The 14,663-nt window shown below is 30.1% G+C and overlaps 3 protein-coding genes across 4 annotated transcripts; 2 read left to right on the forward strand and 1 right to left on the reverse strand.

Annotated features, from left to right (window-relative positions):
- Nucleotides 1–5,116: 5,116 nt before the first annotated feature.
- On the forward strand, nucleotides 5,117–6,528 carry LOC126665078 (probable F-box protein At4g22030). The gene has a single exon (XM_050357777.2). The coding sequence runs from the start codon at nucleotides 5,186–5,188 to the stop codon at nucleotides 6,449–6,451; it is 1,266 nt and encodes a 421-aa protein (XP_050213734.1). The 5' UTR covers nucleotides 5,117–5,185; the 3' UTR covers nucleotides 6,452–6,528.
- A 3,373-nt stretch (nucleotides 6,529–9,901) lies between these two features.
- On the forward strand, nucleotides 9,902–11,660 carry LOC126665326 (40S ribosomal protein S19, mitochondrial-like). Of its 2 annotated transcripts, none has more exons than XM_050358094.2 (7): nucleotides 9,902–10,042; nucleotides 10,176–10,245; nucleotides 10,321–10,380; nucleotides 10,510–10,552; nucleotides 10,657–10,684; nucleotides 10,898–10,958; nucleotides 11,091–11,660. In XM_050358094.2, exons 2-7 carry the CDS (start codon nucleotides 10,201–10,203, stop codon nucleotides 11,385–11,387), a joined length of 534 nt encoding a protein of 177 aa, XP_050214051.1. In that variant the 5' UTR covers nucleotides 9,902–10,042; nucleotides 10,176–10,200; the 3' UTR covers nucleotides 11,388–11,660. The 2 variants fall into 2 exon arrangements, with proteins under 2 accessions (XP_050214051.1, XP_050214052.1); XM_050358095.2 differs by having other exon boundaries at nucleotides 9,904–10,042; nucleotides 10,188–10,245.
- A 233-nt stretch (nucleotides 11,661–11,893) lies between these two features.
- Nucleotides 11,894–14,434, reverse strand: LOC126665323 (aminomethyltransferase, mitochondrial). The gene is made up of 4 exons (XM_050358089.2): nucleotides 14,285–14,434; nucleotides 13,318–13,893; nucleotides 12,899–13,017; nucleotides 11,894–12,636 (listed from the first exon to the last, which is right to left on the reverse strand). The coding sequence occupies exons 2-4, from the start codon at nucleotides 13,873–13,875 to the stop codon at nucleotides 12,090–12,092; spliced, it is 1,224 nt and encodes a 407-aa protein (XP_050214046.1). The 5' UTR covers nucleotides 13,876–13,893; nucleotides 14,285–14,434; the 3' UTR covers nucleotides 11,894–12,089.
- Nucleotides 14,435–14,663: the final 229 nt, after the last annotated feature.

The raw sequence follows: 14,663 nt of genomic DNA on the forward strand, positions 1-14,663 counted from the left end.
ACTGATCATCAAAATGTTTCAATTGCTTTTACAGATAATCTATTTGCAGTTGTTTATCAGTTGTTAAAATTTATTCTGAAACGTATCGGAAAAGATTGAATTTTTTTTAATATTCTCTAATTGCTATTGTAGTTTTAAATAACGGTGGTACTTTGTGAAAGTTGTCAAATTTAAAAGATAAATTATTTATTTGGGCTTTAAAGCTTTGGCGACTAATCTCATTATGTGGTTTTTATCATATTTTGTTAGATTCGTAACTTGATAAAGATTTGGTTTGGTGTCAAGGATCGGTTCCTAAAACCGGATATTTTTTGTATACAATGTTGGACCTCAGGTTTGATCTTTACAAGAAACAATTAACAACTACATAAATTTGGGTTAGATTTTATAGACTTTTTTAAAAACTATGGGATACTCAACTAGAATTTCAATTAGAATTGATAGAGTTATATTAAAGGGTGGCTTTTTTTGCCAATTTGCTAGGATTTTGGTTGATATTAATTTAGCAAATCTATTACATTATGAGTTGTTTTTAAACTATGAGAGTAGTTTATTATTTTCTCCAATCCATAATATTTGTCGCATTTGGTCATTTCACGTAAATTAAAAAATTAATAAATATGTTTTAATTTGGATATATTTTTAATAAGGTTTTCATATTAATTACCACTAATTTTGTATTTGATTAATTCTTTTAATCTTATTAATTATTTATTGCTATGGATAAATTTGAAAAAATAGCAATTAATGTTTTTTTAAAACTCTAATGTGACATATAATATAAACCAAAAAAATAAATTCAAATGCGACAAATATTATAAACTGGGGGGAGTAGATGTTCACTTATTTTATAAAAAAACTATCATTGTTCTATAATACTTGTCAGACAATTATCTATAACTTTGCGGTTTGTAGATTGAATAAATTTGAAATTTTTCCTAAATCAGACAAGATAACAGTCCAGTTTAATAGAAACAACGTGTTTGCACCAAAATTAAAAATATGGCTAAAAGGCCATAAAAGTCCATATTCTTTTTTAAAAAGACAAAATTGGGCTAAGTTTAATTTTCAAAGGTTGATTTCTAGAGGTTGACTAATTTTGACAGAGGTTGATTTCCAAAAGTTGATTTCTAGAGGTTGACTAATTTTGACAGAGGTTGATTTCCAAAGTTTGATTTCTAGAGGTTGACTAATTTTGACCTAGAGGTTGATTTCAAAAGGTTGATTTTTAAAGGTTGATTTCCAGATGTTGAAATTTAAAAGGTCCAAGTCCATTTGCAGAAGGTTAAGCCCAAATTTAAGATGGCCATTAAATATTGAGGAAATTACACCATTTACCAAAAAAAATGAAAATAATTACAAAACTACATGTTGACTTTTTTCATTTACAAAAATATTAATAATATTTACAAAAGTATAAAAAAATAAAAAAAAATATCAAACATACGGTGTATACTATGGGTATAATGTCAGTATACTAATAAACTAACATTATATCAACATTATACCAAAATTATACCAACATTATACATACTGAGATTTTATTAATATTAAATAAAAATTTACCGAAATTACATCAAATCGTATATTAAAAATTAAACTAATAATATACCAAAATTATACCAACAGTATACCAAGAGTGAACACATCAAAATATACTGAAATTTTATTATTACATCAACATTACACCACATCGCATACTAAATATTAACCGAACAATATACTAAAATTATACCAACAATATACAAATTCTCTAGTTCATTACCAACTATAGTGAAAAATACATATAAAAAAATTATACATGTTATCAACTAGAAAATATATATAAAAATTGTATAATCAATATACCAAAAATATACTGAAATTATACCAATAATAAACCAAATATTATTTTTAAATTATCTGATTTATCGTTTTAATATTCTAAAATTATACCATAATTATACCGACATTATACAAATCGTACTTTTGTAATTAATTTTCATTTTTTGGTACTTTTGTAATTAATTTTAAATCAGTCGTATTTTTGTAAATAAAAAAAGTTTACAGGTACTTTTGTAAATACTTTTAAAATTTTAGGTACTTTTGTCATCGTCCCAAATATTGTTTTAAATGGCCCATGAGCCCAAGAAGTTTATTTTCAGAAGAACAGAAGTTAAAAAACACGTGCAGCAGAAGTAAAAGACACTATTGACAGTTCCTGAAGATGGGAAAGAACGTGTGCAGTTGGTAAATAAAGCAACAGTTTTCAAATGATGAAGCTATAAATAAGAGAAGAGCAGCCAATTTACAAGCCCCGGTCAAATCCAACAAAAACCAGCCCAAAGGCAAAAACACTCAACACTTAGCATTCTCAATTTTCTTCAATCAGTAAAGAACTTTACGATTGAACTTCTGCAATTTCTACTCAAACACTTGTATTTTCATTTCATTCAATTAGTAAACACATTTACAATTGGATTCTTTGTTTTAACATTACTTAATTGGAGTACTTGTTATAAGGTTAAACCCCAATCGCTCGTTTTAAGAAGTTAAGTTACATTTTGGAATCCGCTTCCTGGCACGCCCGCATTTCACACACTTGTTGTTACAAACGCAAAACGCCAGTAACACAACGCTCAAAATAAAAGTATGTATGATAACCACATTGAAAAGTCCACGTACATGAAAATAATAATTCATATGTCAATTTGAGCGAGGCGAATTTTTCTCTGCATGACCATTATAGTGATATAAATCTTGTTGAGGTTGTTCCAAAGGTTTCGAATGATAATCAAACCGTTTTGGATAACAATATAATAAGATTGATGTAGGTACTGTTGCTCCATTAAAATATTTAGATATTGTTGCAATTTGCATTAGTTTCTCAAAGATGGAAAAATTTAGTTAATTCATATTCTCTAAAAGATATTTCAGATATATAAATATAAATATTGATAATTGTTTCGAAGTATTTGTTTCTCATAGTTGATCAAATATGTAAGAAGAAGATTAATGGACCATAAAAAAAAAAAAAAAAAACGCACCAACTTTTTTCTAAAAGAATTTTTTTAAAAAGAATTTTCAAAAAACCAATAAAGCTTAATCTATGAAAAACGAGTAAAGAAGTGATCCCGAACAAGATAATCTAATGTTGAGATTTATTTTTAAATTATTTTTGTTTTTTGTTGGATTTTTTAATTTTAAGTTTGAAAACTCTTTTATATTTTTAATAATATTTGGCAACGAAAAATCTGATTTTCGACTCCAACCTTCTACTAAAACAAAACTCTTTATTTTCTAAGGTATTTTTTATTTTATAAAAAATTCATTTTTATAAAAAATATTATTTATTATGAAGTGTATTATTAGAGATTTCAAAATATGCTTTCTATATAAAATTGTTTTTATATTTAAATTTTTAAATTAAAACATAGTGAGTTTGATCATCATTTCTTTTATTTTCCTAAGCAAAATTTATATAAATTAGTAACAAAATTAAACACTGAAACTTTTTCTTTTAATTTTGTACTGTCCATCTTAATTTTGTAATTAGATCTAATGCATCTTAAATTTATAATATATATAAAAATTGACCTCTTTTAAAGAAATTTCTTTTAATGTATGATATATTATATTATAACATTTTAGTTGAATGTTATAAAATATTAAACAATCATTCAACTAAAATGTTATAAATTAATAAACCACAACCGAGTTTACGAAGCAACAAAATATCATCTTTGTTTTTTTTAGAGATAATGTTATAAAATGCATAAACTATACATGTTTTTTAAATGGCTTAATGGCAAAAAAAACCCAAACATTTACGACTTGTTGCAATTATATCCATACCTTTTAATTTTTGCAATAATATCCAAATTGCATTATTTTGTTGCAATAATATCCAAATTGCACTTTTTATATGAATTTTTTTAAGTTTTTTGTCATTTTTTTGGGACTTTTACTATATTATTATACATCGAAACATAATAATAGCCTAATATCTTAATTGAAAATAACAAGTTTAGCCATCAATTTGACTATTATTGCTACAAAAAATGCAATTTGGATATTATTGCAACAACAAAAATGCAATTTGGATATTATTGCAAAAATTAAAAGGTTTGGATATAATTGCAACAAATCGTAAAGGTTTGGGTTTTTTTTACCATTAGGCCTTTTTAAATTTAATCACGAATTTTAAAATATCTCAATTTTATGCATGAATTTTCATTTTTTTCTCAATTCGATATACAAGATCATAATATGATGATGTGGCTGTCAAAGATAATGTCCACGTCAACAAAATTACACCAATAGATGAATGTCACGTCATCATATGCATCAAATTGAGAAAAAAAATGAAAATTCATACATACATTTAAGATGTTTTCAAATTCGTGATCAAACTGAAAGAATATGTAAGTCATGAATTTATTTAACATCACCCTTTTTTTAAAAAAAAAATGGTCAATTCAACAAAGCTAGCATGCAGTTTTACATTAATCAGAAACCAAGTCAATAAAATTAAAGACTAGCTACTAAAAATTATCTATAAACTGCCCCATATGACTAAGAATTATTAAACAAGTTTTGATTTCTTGATGAATAAACCCTACCTTACAAAATTGCATGCTCTTAGACCAAGAATTCCGAATTTCAACTGTTTGATCCGCCCATAGGGCTGCCTTAAGACCACCTCAACTCCATTATACTCATTGGGAAACAGCCGTGAAGCTGAATTGTTTATCACGTCACCTTAACTCCATTATCACGTCACCTTAACTGAGTACGTAAAATTAACCACCCTTAATTGTTTATCACGTCAACGATTGGAAGTGAAATTTATATATTGCAACTATATGTATATCAAATTGCATGAAGTCAGAGGATTATATTATTCTCTAATTTTTCGTTTGAAAATTATGTTATACATTAAGGTTTATTATGAAAATAGAATAAGTCCAGTCAAATAACTAAGATTGGTCAACTGGATCAGGCAGTCTATATTTCAAGTTCAACATCCATGACTATTTCTCTTCAGCTATATTTCTTGTCCATTAATTGCGCTATATATAACCATTATTTGTACCATTCATCCACCATTATCAACTTCTCATCTTTTCTAATTTTGTTTAAACATCAAAACAAAGATCTCAAGAAAAAATCAGAAATCATACAAACAAAGCCCACTTTTAATTGCATGGCCTCCTTACAAACTTCAGGTTATTTGGTCTCTTCTTCTTCGTCATCTTTCTCTTCAAAAAGTTCGATAAATGCTGCAATTTCTGTCCCTAAACTTCCAAATTTTAATTTCCCACTTCCAAAAGTACCATCGAGAACTTTGGTTGATGAACTCATCTTAAAAGATGCATTTACAAAGAAAGTTGACGATGAATCTTTCATGAAATCTGTTATTACGACTAACTCTAAGGCTGCAACAGTCAAGCTTTACGCAATCTTAGAAGCTGTTGCTGATAGAGTAGAGATGCACAAAAACATCGGCGAGCAACGTGATAATTGGAATAAACTTCTTTTAAACTCCATTAACATGATAACTCTAACGGCGACTTCCATTGCCGGAGTTGCATCAGCATGTGGTGGTGCAGGTGTTCCTCATTTCGCTTTAAATCTTTCGTCAACTCTTTTGTTCACGGCAGCCACCGGGATGTTGCTTATAATGAACAAAATCCAGCCTTCACAGCTCGCAGAAGAGCAACGTAACGCCGCAAGATTGTTCAACCAGCTCTATAGAAACATAAAAACCAGACTTGCTCTTCATGATAATCATACTGAAATGGACGTGAAGGATGCGATGAACAAGGTTCTGGCTCTCGACAAAGCTTATCCGCTTCCTTTAATGGGGAAAATGATTGAGAAATTTCCTGAAAGATTTGAGCCTGCTTCTTGGTGGAAAAAACCTAACAATAAATCACCAAGAAAAAACACAAGATCACAAGGAAATATCAATGGATGGAATGAAGATCTTGAAATGGAAATGAGAGAGGTTCTTGAAGTGATAAAAACAAAAGATGTTGAAGAATATAAGAGATTAGGAAATGCTGCATTAAAGGTAAACAAGATTTTAGCCATCTCAGGTCCATTACTCACCGGCATTGCAGCTGTAGGATCTGCTTTTGCCGGTCATGGATCTTTGGCTGCTGTAATAGCAGTCACTGCGGGTGCTTTAGCTACGACGGTTAATACAGTTGAGCATGGCGGTCAGGTAGGTATGGTGGTGGAAATGTACAGAAACTGTGCTGGATTCTTCTCACTGTTGGAGGAATCTGTCGAGTCTACACTTGAAATTAGTGAACCGGAGAGAAGAGAAAATGGAGATTTATTTGAAACGAAGGTGGCTTTGAAGCTGGGAAGAAGCTTGTCGGAGCTTAGAGATCTTGCTCGAAAATCATATGCCTGTCGAATGGAAGTAACCGAAGTTGATGAATTTGCAAGCAAACTCATTTGAGTTTTGTATTTGTATTTAGTTGTGTATAACTAGACATCATTTGTTTATTCTTTAGTATATATATGATGATTCTTTGTAGGGGTTGTATATGATCATTTTACATAGATTAAATGTATATGATCAATTTTTTATTTATTTGTAAAATAGTGATAAATTTACTAATTTTTTAATTTATTTGATAGATAAATTTTATACATCTACTTAATTTCCATTTAACTTTTTAGATCAATTCAAATGCCTTTGAAATTTGATATTATACAGTAAAAAGGGTTGCACAAGCTTTTTTTTTTAATGCTTTCAGCTCAAAATACAATATTTTTAAAATAGTTAATAAAAACATACTTACATTTCACGCATATAGAATTGTTAACTATCTATTAATTGCGTATCAATTTATATTTTTGAATGTTATAATTAATAAAAACTATTTAATTCTTATTATAAATTTCAATGACTAATATGATATTAATTTATTGATTAATTTTGACTTAAGTAGTAATTTGTGCATTTAAGTTGACAATGATAGTCAATTTAAAATAAATTTTAGTTTATGGTCAATTTAAACATCAGTTTGATTTTTTTTTTTATCAATTTATTCATTTTTACACCAGATTTGGCGCGTGTTTCTCACTTTCAATAATAATTTTAAAGCTAAAATAGGATAAATTGATAAAAAAAAGGAATTAAATTGTACTAAAGCAACTATAAAATTAAAATATGTATTAATTGATCATTACTTGAAAATTGAAGGGACAAATTGGCACTTCGATTAATTTCATATAATTATAACACATGTTACGCAATTAATAGAACCGGTTACATGAGAACATTTTGTTCACTAAATATTGATTACGTCAGAAATAAATAAATATTATTCTTTTTGTCCCGTTTAAAAAGAGATTTATCCAATTTTCATATATTCTAGAAGTTTATATTGTGTAATTTATATGCCAATTTATATGAATTTTGTCTCTTTCACTTCTTATTTTTTTAAAAAAATTAACGACTATCAATCTATATATATAGATTAACAAAATTAAAATATTAATAATTTTTGAATTTATATATAAAAATCATTTGTATTTTTTTTAGAGAAAATTAGGAAAAATACTCTCTTTTTAAAAATAATATGATTTCCTACCTCAATAAGGAAAAGATAGAGAAAATACCTCACCCTTTTAACATATTTATTTTTTTACTCTAAGACATGTTTATATTATAATTATACCTAATTCTTATTGTTATTTTACTCTAATCATACTTATTCTATTCAAAATGACATCTGTCATTTTTCTCTTTCTTCTCTCTTTCTTCTTCTTCTCTCTTTCTTCTTCTTCTTCTTCTCTCTTTCTTCTTTTTCTCTGGTTCTTTTTTCTTCACCATGTTTCTTCTTCTTTTCTTCTCTATTTTTATTCTTTTCTTCTTCGTCATCCTTTCATATTTGATTTTAGCGATTTTTTCTTAATTCGTGGTGGTAAATATGATTTATTTTCATTTTCAGATCTAAATAAATTACTCTTGAATTTTTTCAACTTTAGATCTAAAAAGCTGCATAAGAAACAATGTTATGATGAAAAAAAATGATTTTATGCACAAAAAAACGATTTCTGCAAAAAAACAGCCTATGATTATCATATGAGTATCATCACTGCATTATCATGTAAGTATCATAACACTACAGAGAAAATTGATTTTTTACTAAAAAACAGTGTCTGATTATCATATGAATAACACTGTATTAACGTATCGTTATCATAACATTATATGATTATGATAAGGTTATGATAATATAAATGTACGATAATGATAATAGTATGATAATAGTTTTATGATAATATAATGATAAGCTTATAATAGTATGATAATATGATACTTACATGAAGAAAAAAAATTACAGAAATAGTGTCATATGATAATGTTTTATCATATGATAACGAGATGATAATATTTATGGTACATATATGATAATATCTATGATAATGTATGATAAAATAGTTTCTGATTATCATATCGTTATCATAACACTGGAGTATGATAATTAGATGATAATGAATTATGATAAGTTTATGATAACTGGATGATAATGTACGTGAAGATAGAGTTATAAAAAGATTCATGACACCAGTATGATAACCAGATGATAATAAAATAATAAAGTTATGATAATAATATGATAATATGATACCTATATGTAAACAAATCACATAAAAAATATGATAATGAGATGATAATGTAAAGATAATAGTATGATAATATGATACATGTATGAAAAAAATAATTATAAAAAAAATTATAATAACGAGATGATAATGTGAAGATAATAGTATGATAACATGGTACATGTATTAAAAAAATAATTACAAAAAAATTATGATAATAAGATGATAAGGTGACGATAATAATATGATAACATGACCTTATTGTACTTCATTATCATACTATTTTCTTCACATTATCATCTCGTTATCATAATTTTTATGTAATTATTTTCATATAGGTATCATATTATCATACTGTTATCATAATTTTATTATTATGTCGTTGTCATAACATTATCATTTAGGTACAATAATGCATTATCATCTCGGTATCATATGATTATAATATGATAACAACATGATAATACAGTGATAACAACATGATAATCAATTTTTTAAAATTTTTTTCTTTATGCAGTGTTATAATAACAACATGGTAATACATTGATACTCATATGATAATCAGAGACTGTTTTTTTTTTATAAAAAATTATTTTTTCTGCAGTGTTATGATAATCATATGATAATCAGAAGCTGTCTTTTGCAGAAAATCGTTTTTTGTGCAGAAAATCGTTTTTTTCATCATAATATCGTTTTTTCATGCAGATTTTTAGATCTCAAATTGAAAAAAAAAATCAAGTGTAATTTATTTATATCTGAATTTTAAAAAATCGCAATAATCACCATGAATTAAAGAAAAGTTCGCTAAATTAAAAAATAAAACAGAAGAGCAACGGTGGAGCGACGGTGGAGCGATGAAAAAACGGCGGCGGAGCAATGAAGGAACGACAGAGAAGAAAAAAAGTGGAGAAGAAAAGAAATAAAAAAGAAGAAGAAAATTGATGAAGAACAGAGAAGAAGAAAAAGAAGAAAAAAAGAAGAGAGATGAGAGAGGAGAGAGAAAGAAATATAAAAATATGACAGTTGTCATATGATAAAAGTAAAAATATATACTTGGAGTAAAAAATTAATAAAAAGTAGGTATAATCATAATATAAACATGTTTTAGAGTAAAAAAATAAAAATATTAGAATGATGAGGTATTTTCTCTATCTTTTCCTTATTGAGGTAGGAAATCAAATTATTTTAGGAAATAGAGTATTATCCTAATTTTTTCTTTTTTTTAGATGGGACGAAGTAGCGATTGTTGAGGTAGTGGAAGTAATACATAGGGCCTAGCATAATGAATAGCAGAATTAGCCCATTAAGCTAACCGATCAAATGGTGGTCTGAGTGAGGCCTGTTAGTGTTAGGTAAACCCACACCTCTCTTCTCCGATCAGTCTCCCCTCAAACTCCAAAGGCTTCGCACCTTTCTTGTAATCCTCCGTCAGGTTTGTTCTCAGTACACTTTCAGATTCACATTTTGTTTCTACCAACAAATTTATTGTAAATTTTTTTTCTATTTTTATTTTAAATTTTCCAATTTCAGCTGTTCTCGACATTAATAATCATTTTGCCTTCTAGGTTTTGTTTTAGGTTACAAGAAGCTATGTTGGCAACTGTTAGGACAAAACTTCTCTCCGGCGCTTCTTCGGTCTGTTGTTTTCAGTTTGATTTATTTGCTGTAATTGAACTCCAATTTAACCGTCTCTTATTTTCTTTGCAATAGGTACTGGAGCAGTCATTACTCAGAACTCAATGTAAACCTTATTCTGTCGCACTCAAAGAGGTAAGCTTCACACTATTATTTCTCTTCATTTTGTTTTGATATAGAGACAGGAATTGCAGTATTTTGTTTTCAAACTTAAGCATGCTACACGTTTAATGATGTTTTTTAGTTTTCATGTTCATTGCTTAGACATCTTTGTTTGGAAGAGGATCAACTCACTTGCACAATCTAGGTAATTCTGCTATGTGTGTTACCTTTACAAATTTGCTCGTTTGATTAACGTTTACTTGGACTTGTGCTCATACCCTTATTTTGTTGTGGTTTCATGTGTTACAGGATTTGCAGTTGGTTTAAAACCTTTAAGGTCAGATTTCTCTTCTAGTTGCTTTCGACAAGGTTCTTTCTTTTAAGCAAATCTCGGAAATTTGATTAGCAATTCTTATAAGATAGTTTGAAAAATATAACCAAAACTCCCGCATTTTGTGCGATGAACTTATAGGTCTTGTCTAATTTCATGGTAAACCTAACAATTTTATTTGTATTCCTTGTTCTGCGCGGAATGTATTTCATTTCTCAGAATGGATTTCCCGGGTCCTACTTTAAGCATGTCCTTTTCTTCAGATTCGTCTTACAATAGTGTAAGTGCCTTAATGTTTTATTTTATTATATTCTTTAACAGTAGCTTCCTTAATGGTTTTTTATGCTTCAAAGTATATTGCTTTCTAAAATGAACTCTGCTAATGTGGCTTTATAATCTGCAAATATTACAGGTGAAAAAGAATGTTGCAACAAGACTTCCTTTTGTTGATGCATTCCTGTTGAAAATCAAGAAGAATAAAGAACTTCTCGCTAACAGGAAAATCTGGTCACGTAGATCTGTTATTTTACCAGAATTTGTTGGTTCCAATGTACGGATTTACAATGGAAAAACGTTTGTTCGTTGTAAGATCACTGAAACAAAGGTTGGTCATAAATTTGGAGAGTTTGCTTATACGCGAAAGCGTAGACATCTCCGACAAAGTGCTGCTGCTGCTGCTGCTAAAAAGAAGGTGAAAAAGAAGGCTTGATGCATGCATGGCGAACAGAAATCCTTGTTTGGTAGACATGATCTGATTTTGCGACTTTGCTGAGGGTGAAAATGGAAGTCTCTAGCGTTCTTTTTTGTTATTGTTGTCTCTTCGGAATTAACAATGGAAAACATGGAAACAAGCCTTTTCCCTTTCATCATGATGAAAAGCGATTAGCCCTCTTAAACTGATCTTTTTGTGACTGTAATTTTAATAATGTGCAACTTCTACAATTGGATTAACGAGGATGTAAATTTTCACTGTTTTCTGTTATCTTTAAGCTTTGTTTGATTAGAATATTGCAATGGGTTATGATTGGCCTTAAAGTTAGCTATAATTCTTGCAAAGATTGTGTTCTGCTACTTTTCAGCTGGATTGTGTTAAAATCTGACTTTGTGCAGATTACACAAAGCAAAATTCCTTATTTTTCCATTTCCAATTCAACTGCATAAATGGTTATTATACATACAAATCAAAGGAGATGTGAATTTATTATATGACCATCATGATCCAAGATCTGATTTCTCCTTTATCAGGCATCTCATATTATTCATGTTTGGCAACAATCAATTTATAACTATGCAATACATGAAATTCCTGCAGACAGAAGGAAAGAGTGTTGTCATTGAAGTAAATGAGTTTGACAAGAACAAGTCAAAACAGGAACTTATCAGAAAAGCATAGAGACGAAGTACCAAAAACTTAAGTTGGCTTGTAATATTTAGTTGGCACAAAAGGCATTTTTGTGACAACTCCATCATAGGCCTTCCCTCGTACAAGGAGTTTAACTTTGGTGCCTGCTTTGTGTATTCCGGATTTCACGTATCCCATGGAAATGTTCTTCTTCAGGCATGGACTAAATCCCCCGCTTGTGACTTCTCCAATATTTTCCCCATTCTCATTCTGGATCTCACTGTGGGATCTAGGTGGAGGACCTGTAGAGGTAAATCCTACACGCCTGATTTTGGGGCCTTCTGCTAGTTGTTTGAGTATTACCTCAGCGCCGAGAAAACCACCTTCAGCCTTTCTCCTTTTCCCTATGGCCCATGTCAATCCTGCCTCTATAGGTGTTGTGTGCTGTTCCATGTCATTACCATATAAACAAAGCCCAGCTTCAAGTCGGAGACTGTCACGTGCGCCTAGCCCTGTCAGCCTTACTTTTCCTTCAGATTTTTCTAAGATTGCCTTGGCAAGATCCACCGCATGCTCTGAAGGAACTGAGATTTCAAATCCATCTTCGCCAGTGTACCTGAAGAACACAACAAAAAGACAGAAAAAATCAACTTCGACAATTCAGAATCTATGGAATATCGATATAAGAAGAGAAAATGCAGAGGAGAGTGAAGAAGTGTCAAGCTGAGTAAACAGAAGTTATAAGCTGCAAAACATTGAATCATTGGAAAAGTCAACAAAAGAGATTAAGGAACGGAACATGCATCCACAAAAGTCATAGATGCAAATTGCTACGAAATTAGTTAAGGGACGCAAATTGCTATGATAAAGGATCATACCCTGTCCTAGTGAGAAAGCAGGGTGATCCATTGATGTCTATCATATGGAATTCCCCAAAATATATCTTGCTCAGATCCTCTTTTGTCAAATGTTGAAGAACTGGGGCAGCAAGAGGACCCTGCACCACAAATAAATGTCACAAACAATAGATATCTGAATAAGGAAACAATTTTATCTCATGAATCTTGATTGCCACTTCTGAAATGTTAGTGTTCAGCTTAAAACAAAGATGCTTTAAAGAAATAAAGCTAAAACAAAGAAAATCAGGAAGTGGGAAGCATAAGGCTACTCTTTTATGTGTAATGTCTCAAAAAATGTGATAGAAATGCTTAATTTTAGATCACAGACAACTTGCACTCAACACATTGAAAATATCCATGACAAAAACTGTAATAACTTGATGGAATGTTAAATTCACCTGAAGAGCGAGAAGAGATCTCTCATCATGAATGTGCCATGAGACATCACCACCCTTTGCCTTAAATGCCTTCATGTGCTCTTCGATATGAGCCAGATCCTTATCCCTACACCCAGCATTCACAACCAAGTATAAAAGGTCATCTTTAACTTTGGTGATCACTGAATCATCAATTGCTCCTCCCTTTTCATTTGTGAAGACAGTAAGAGTGCCAGTTCCCGGTGCAAGAGCAGCAACATCAGCAATAACAAGCTTCTCGAGGAACGGAATGCAATCCTTTCCCTTGAGGCTCAGTCCACACATATGGGAAACATCAAAGAGGCTGCCATTCTGCCTACAGTTAATAGTTGAGTCCATGATAGAATCCTTGTACTGAATAGGCATGCTCCACCCAGCAAATGGAACCATCTTTCCACCATGCGCGACATGAAAGTCATAAAGAACAGTCTTTTTGAGATCAGCTTCAGAGGCAAAGAATCGACGAGCTACAGTCCTCTTATCAGCCTGCGAAAGACGGCGGTTGATAGACTGACCAAGTTGCCATAGACCTCCTCTCATCTTCTAAGAAAAACAATTCTGCTAAAAATAACAATGTCAAGGAAACTCTTGCACAACTATTACTTATCAGCAAGAATAAGCAGACACAAATTCCATTTCATGAAAAGATAATGTACACTAACTAAAGTTCAAATTGGATTCTTTTGAATTCCACCACTACTGAACTAAAATATCCACCAAGAACATAACGAAAAGCTGAAAAATTCTCATAAAAGAACAAAATGTTCAATTTCAAACAAAAAAGAGGGTTGAATAAGCCATCTAGATCTCATTATGATATTCAGCAGCAAATCAGGAATAATAAAAAATCTCATTGCAAATGAATCAAACATTCAAATAGAAAAAAGATAAAAACTTTGCAGTGTAAAGTAAATGAATAAGCCCATAAAAGAAAAGAAGACAAGCTTACGGTGGTTGGTAATGTTCAAAAGAAAGCAAATCTGAGGAGAGACCAGCAGAGCATCACTCTAGATAGAAATGGGGATAAAAAAAGTAACCACCTTTTATAATTATCGTACCATATCTATGTATTTTTAAATTTTATTTTATAAAAATAAAAGGGAAAATTTGGTGGGTGGGTAGTGTAGAAGTGGGTGGAGGAGGGATTAGTATTATTTTATCAATGACTCCAACCCCATCTCTAGTGAGTGGTGTAAGTGTAACGACAGACTCACTCTGAATGGAGCTAACTCAATCTCTTTCTGTGCATTTGATACTCTTAGTATCCAACGGTTGTCACTATTATTAACAATCCATACACTAGAAAGCCTTTGCCGATGATTCAATCT

The sequence above is a fragment of the Mercurialis annua genome, linkage group LG1-X, assembly GCF_937616625.2.
Source record: "Mercurialis annua linkage group LG1-X, ddMerAnnu1.2, whole genome shotgun sequence".
NCBI lineage: Eukaryota > Viridiplantae > Streptophyta > Magnoliopsida > Malpighiales > Euphorbiaceae > Mercurialis > Mercurialis annua.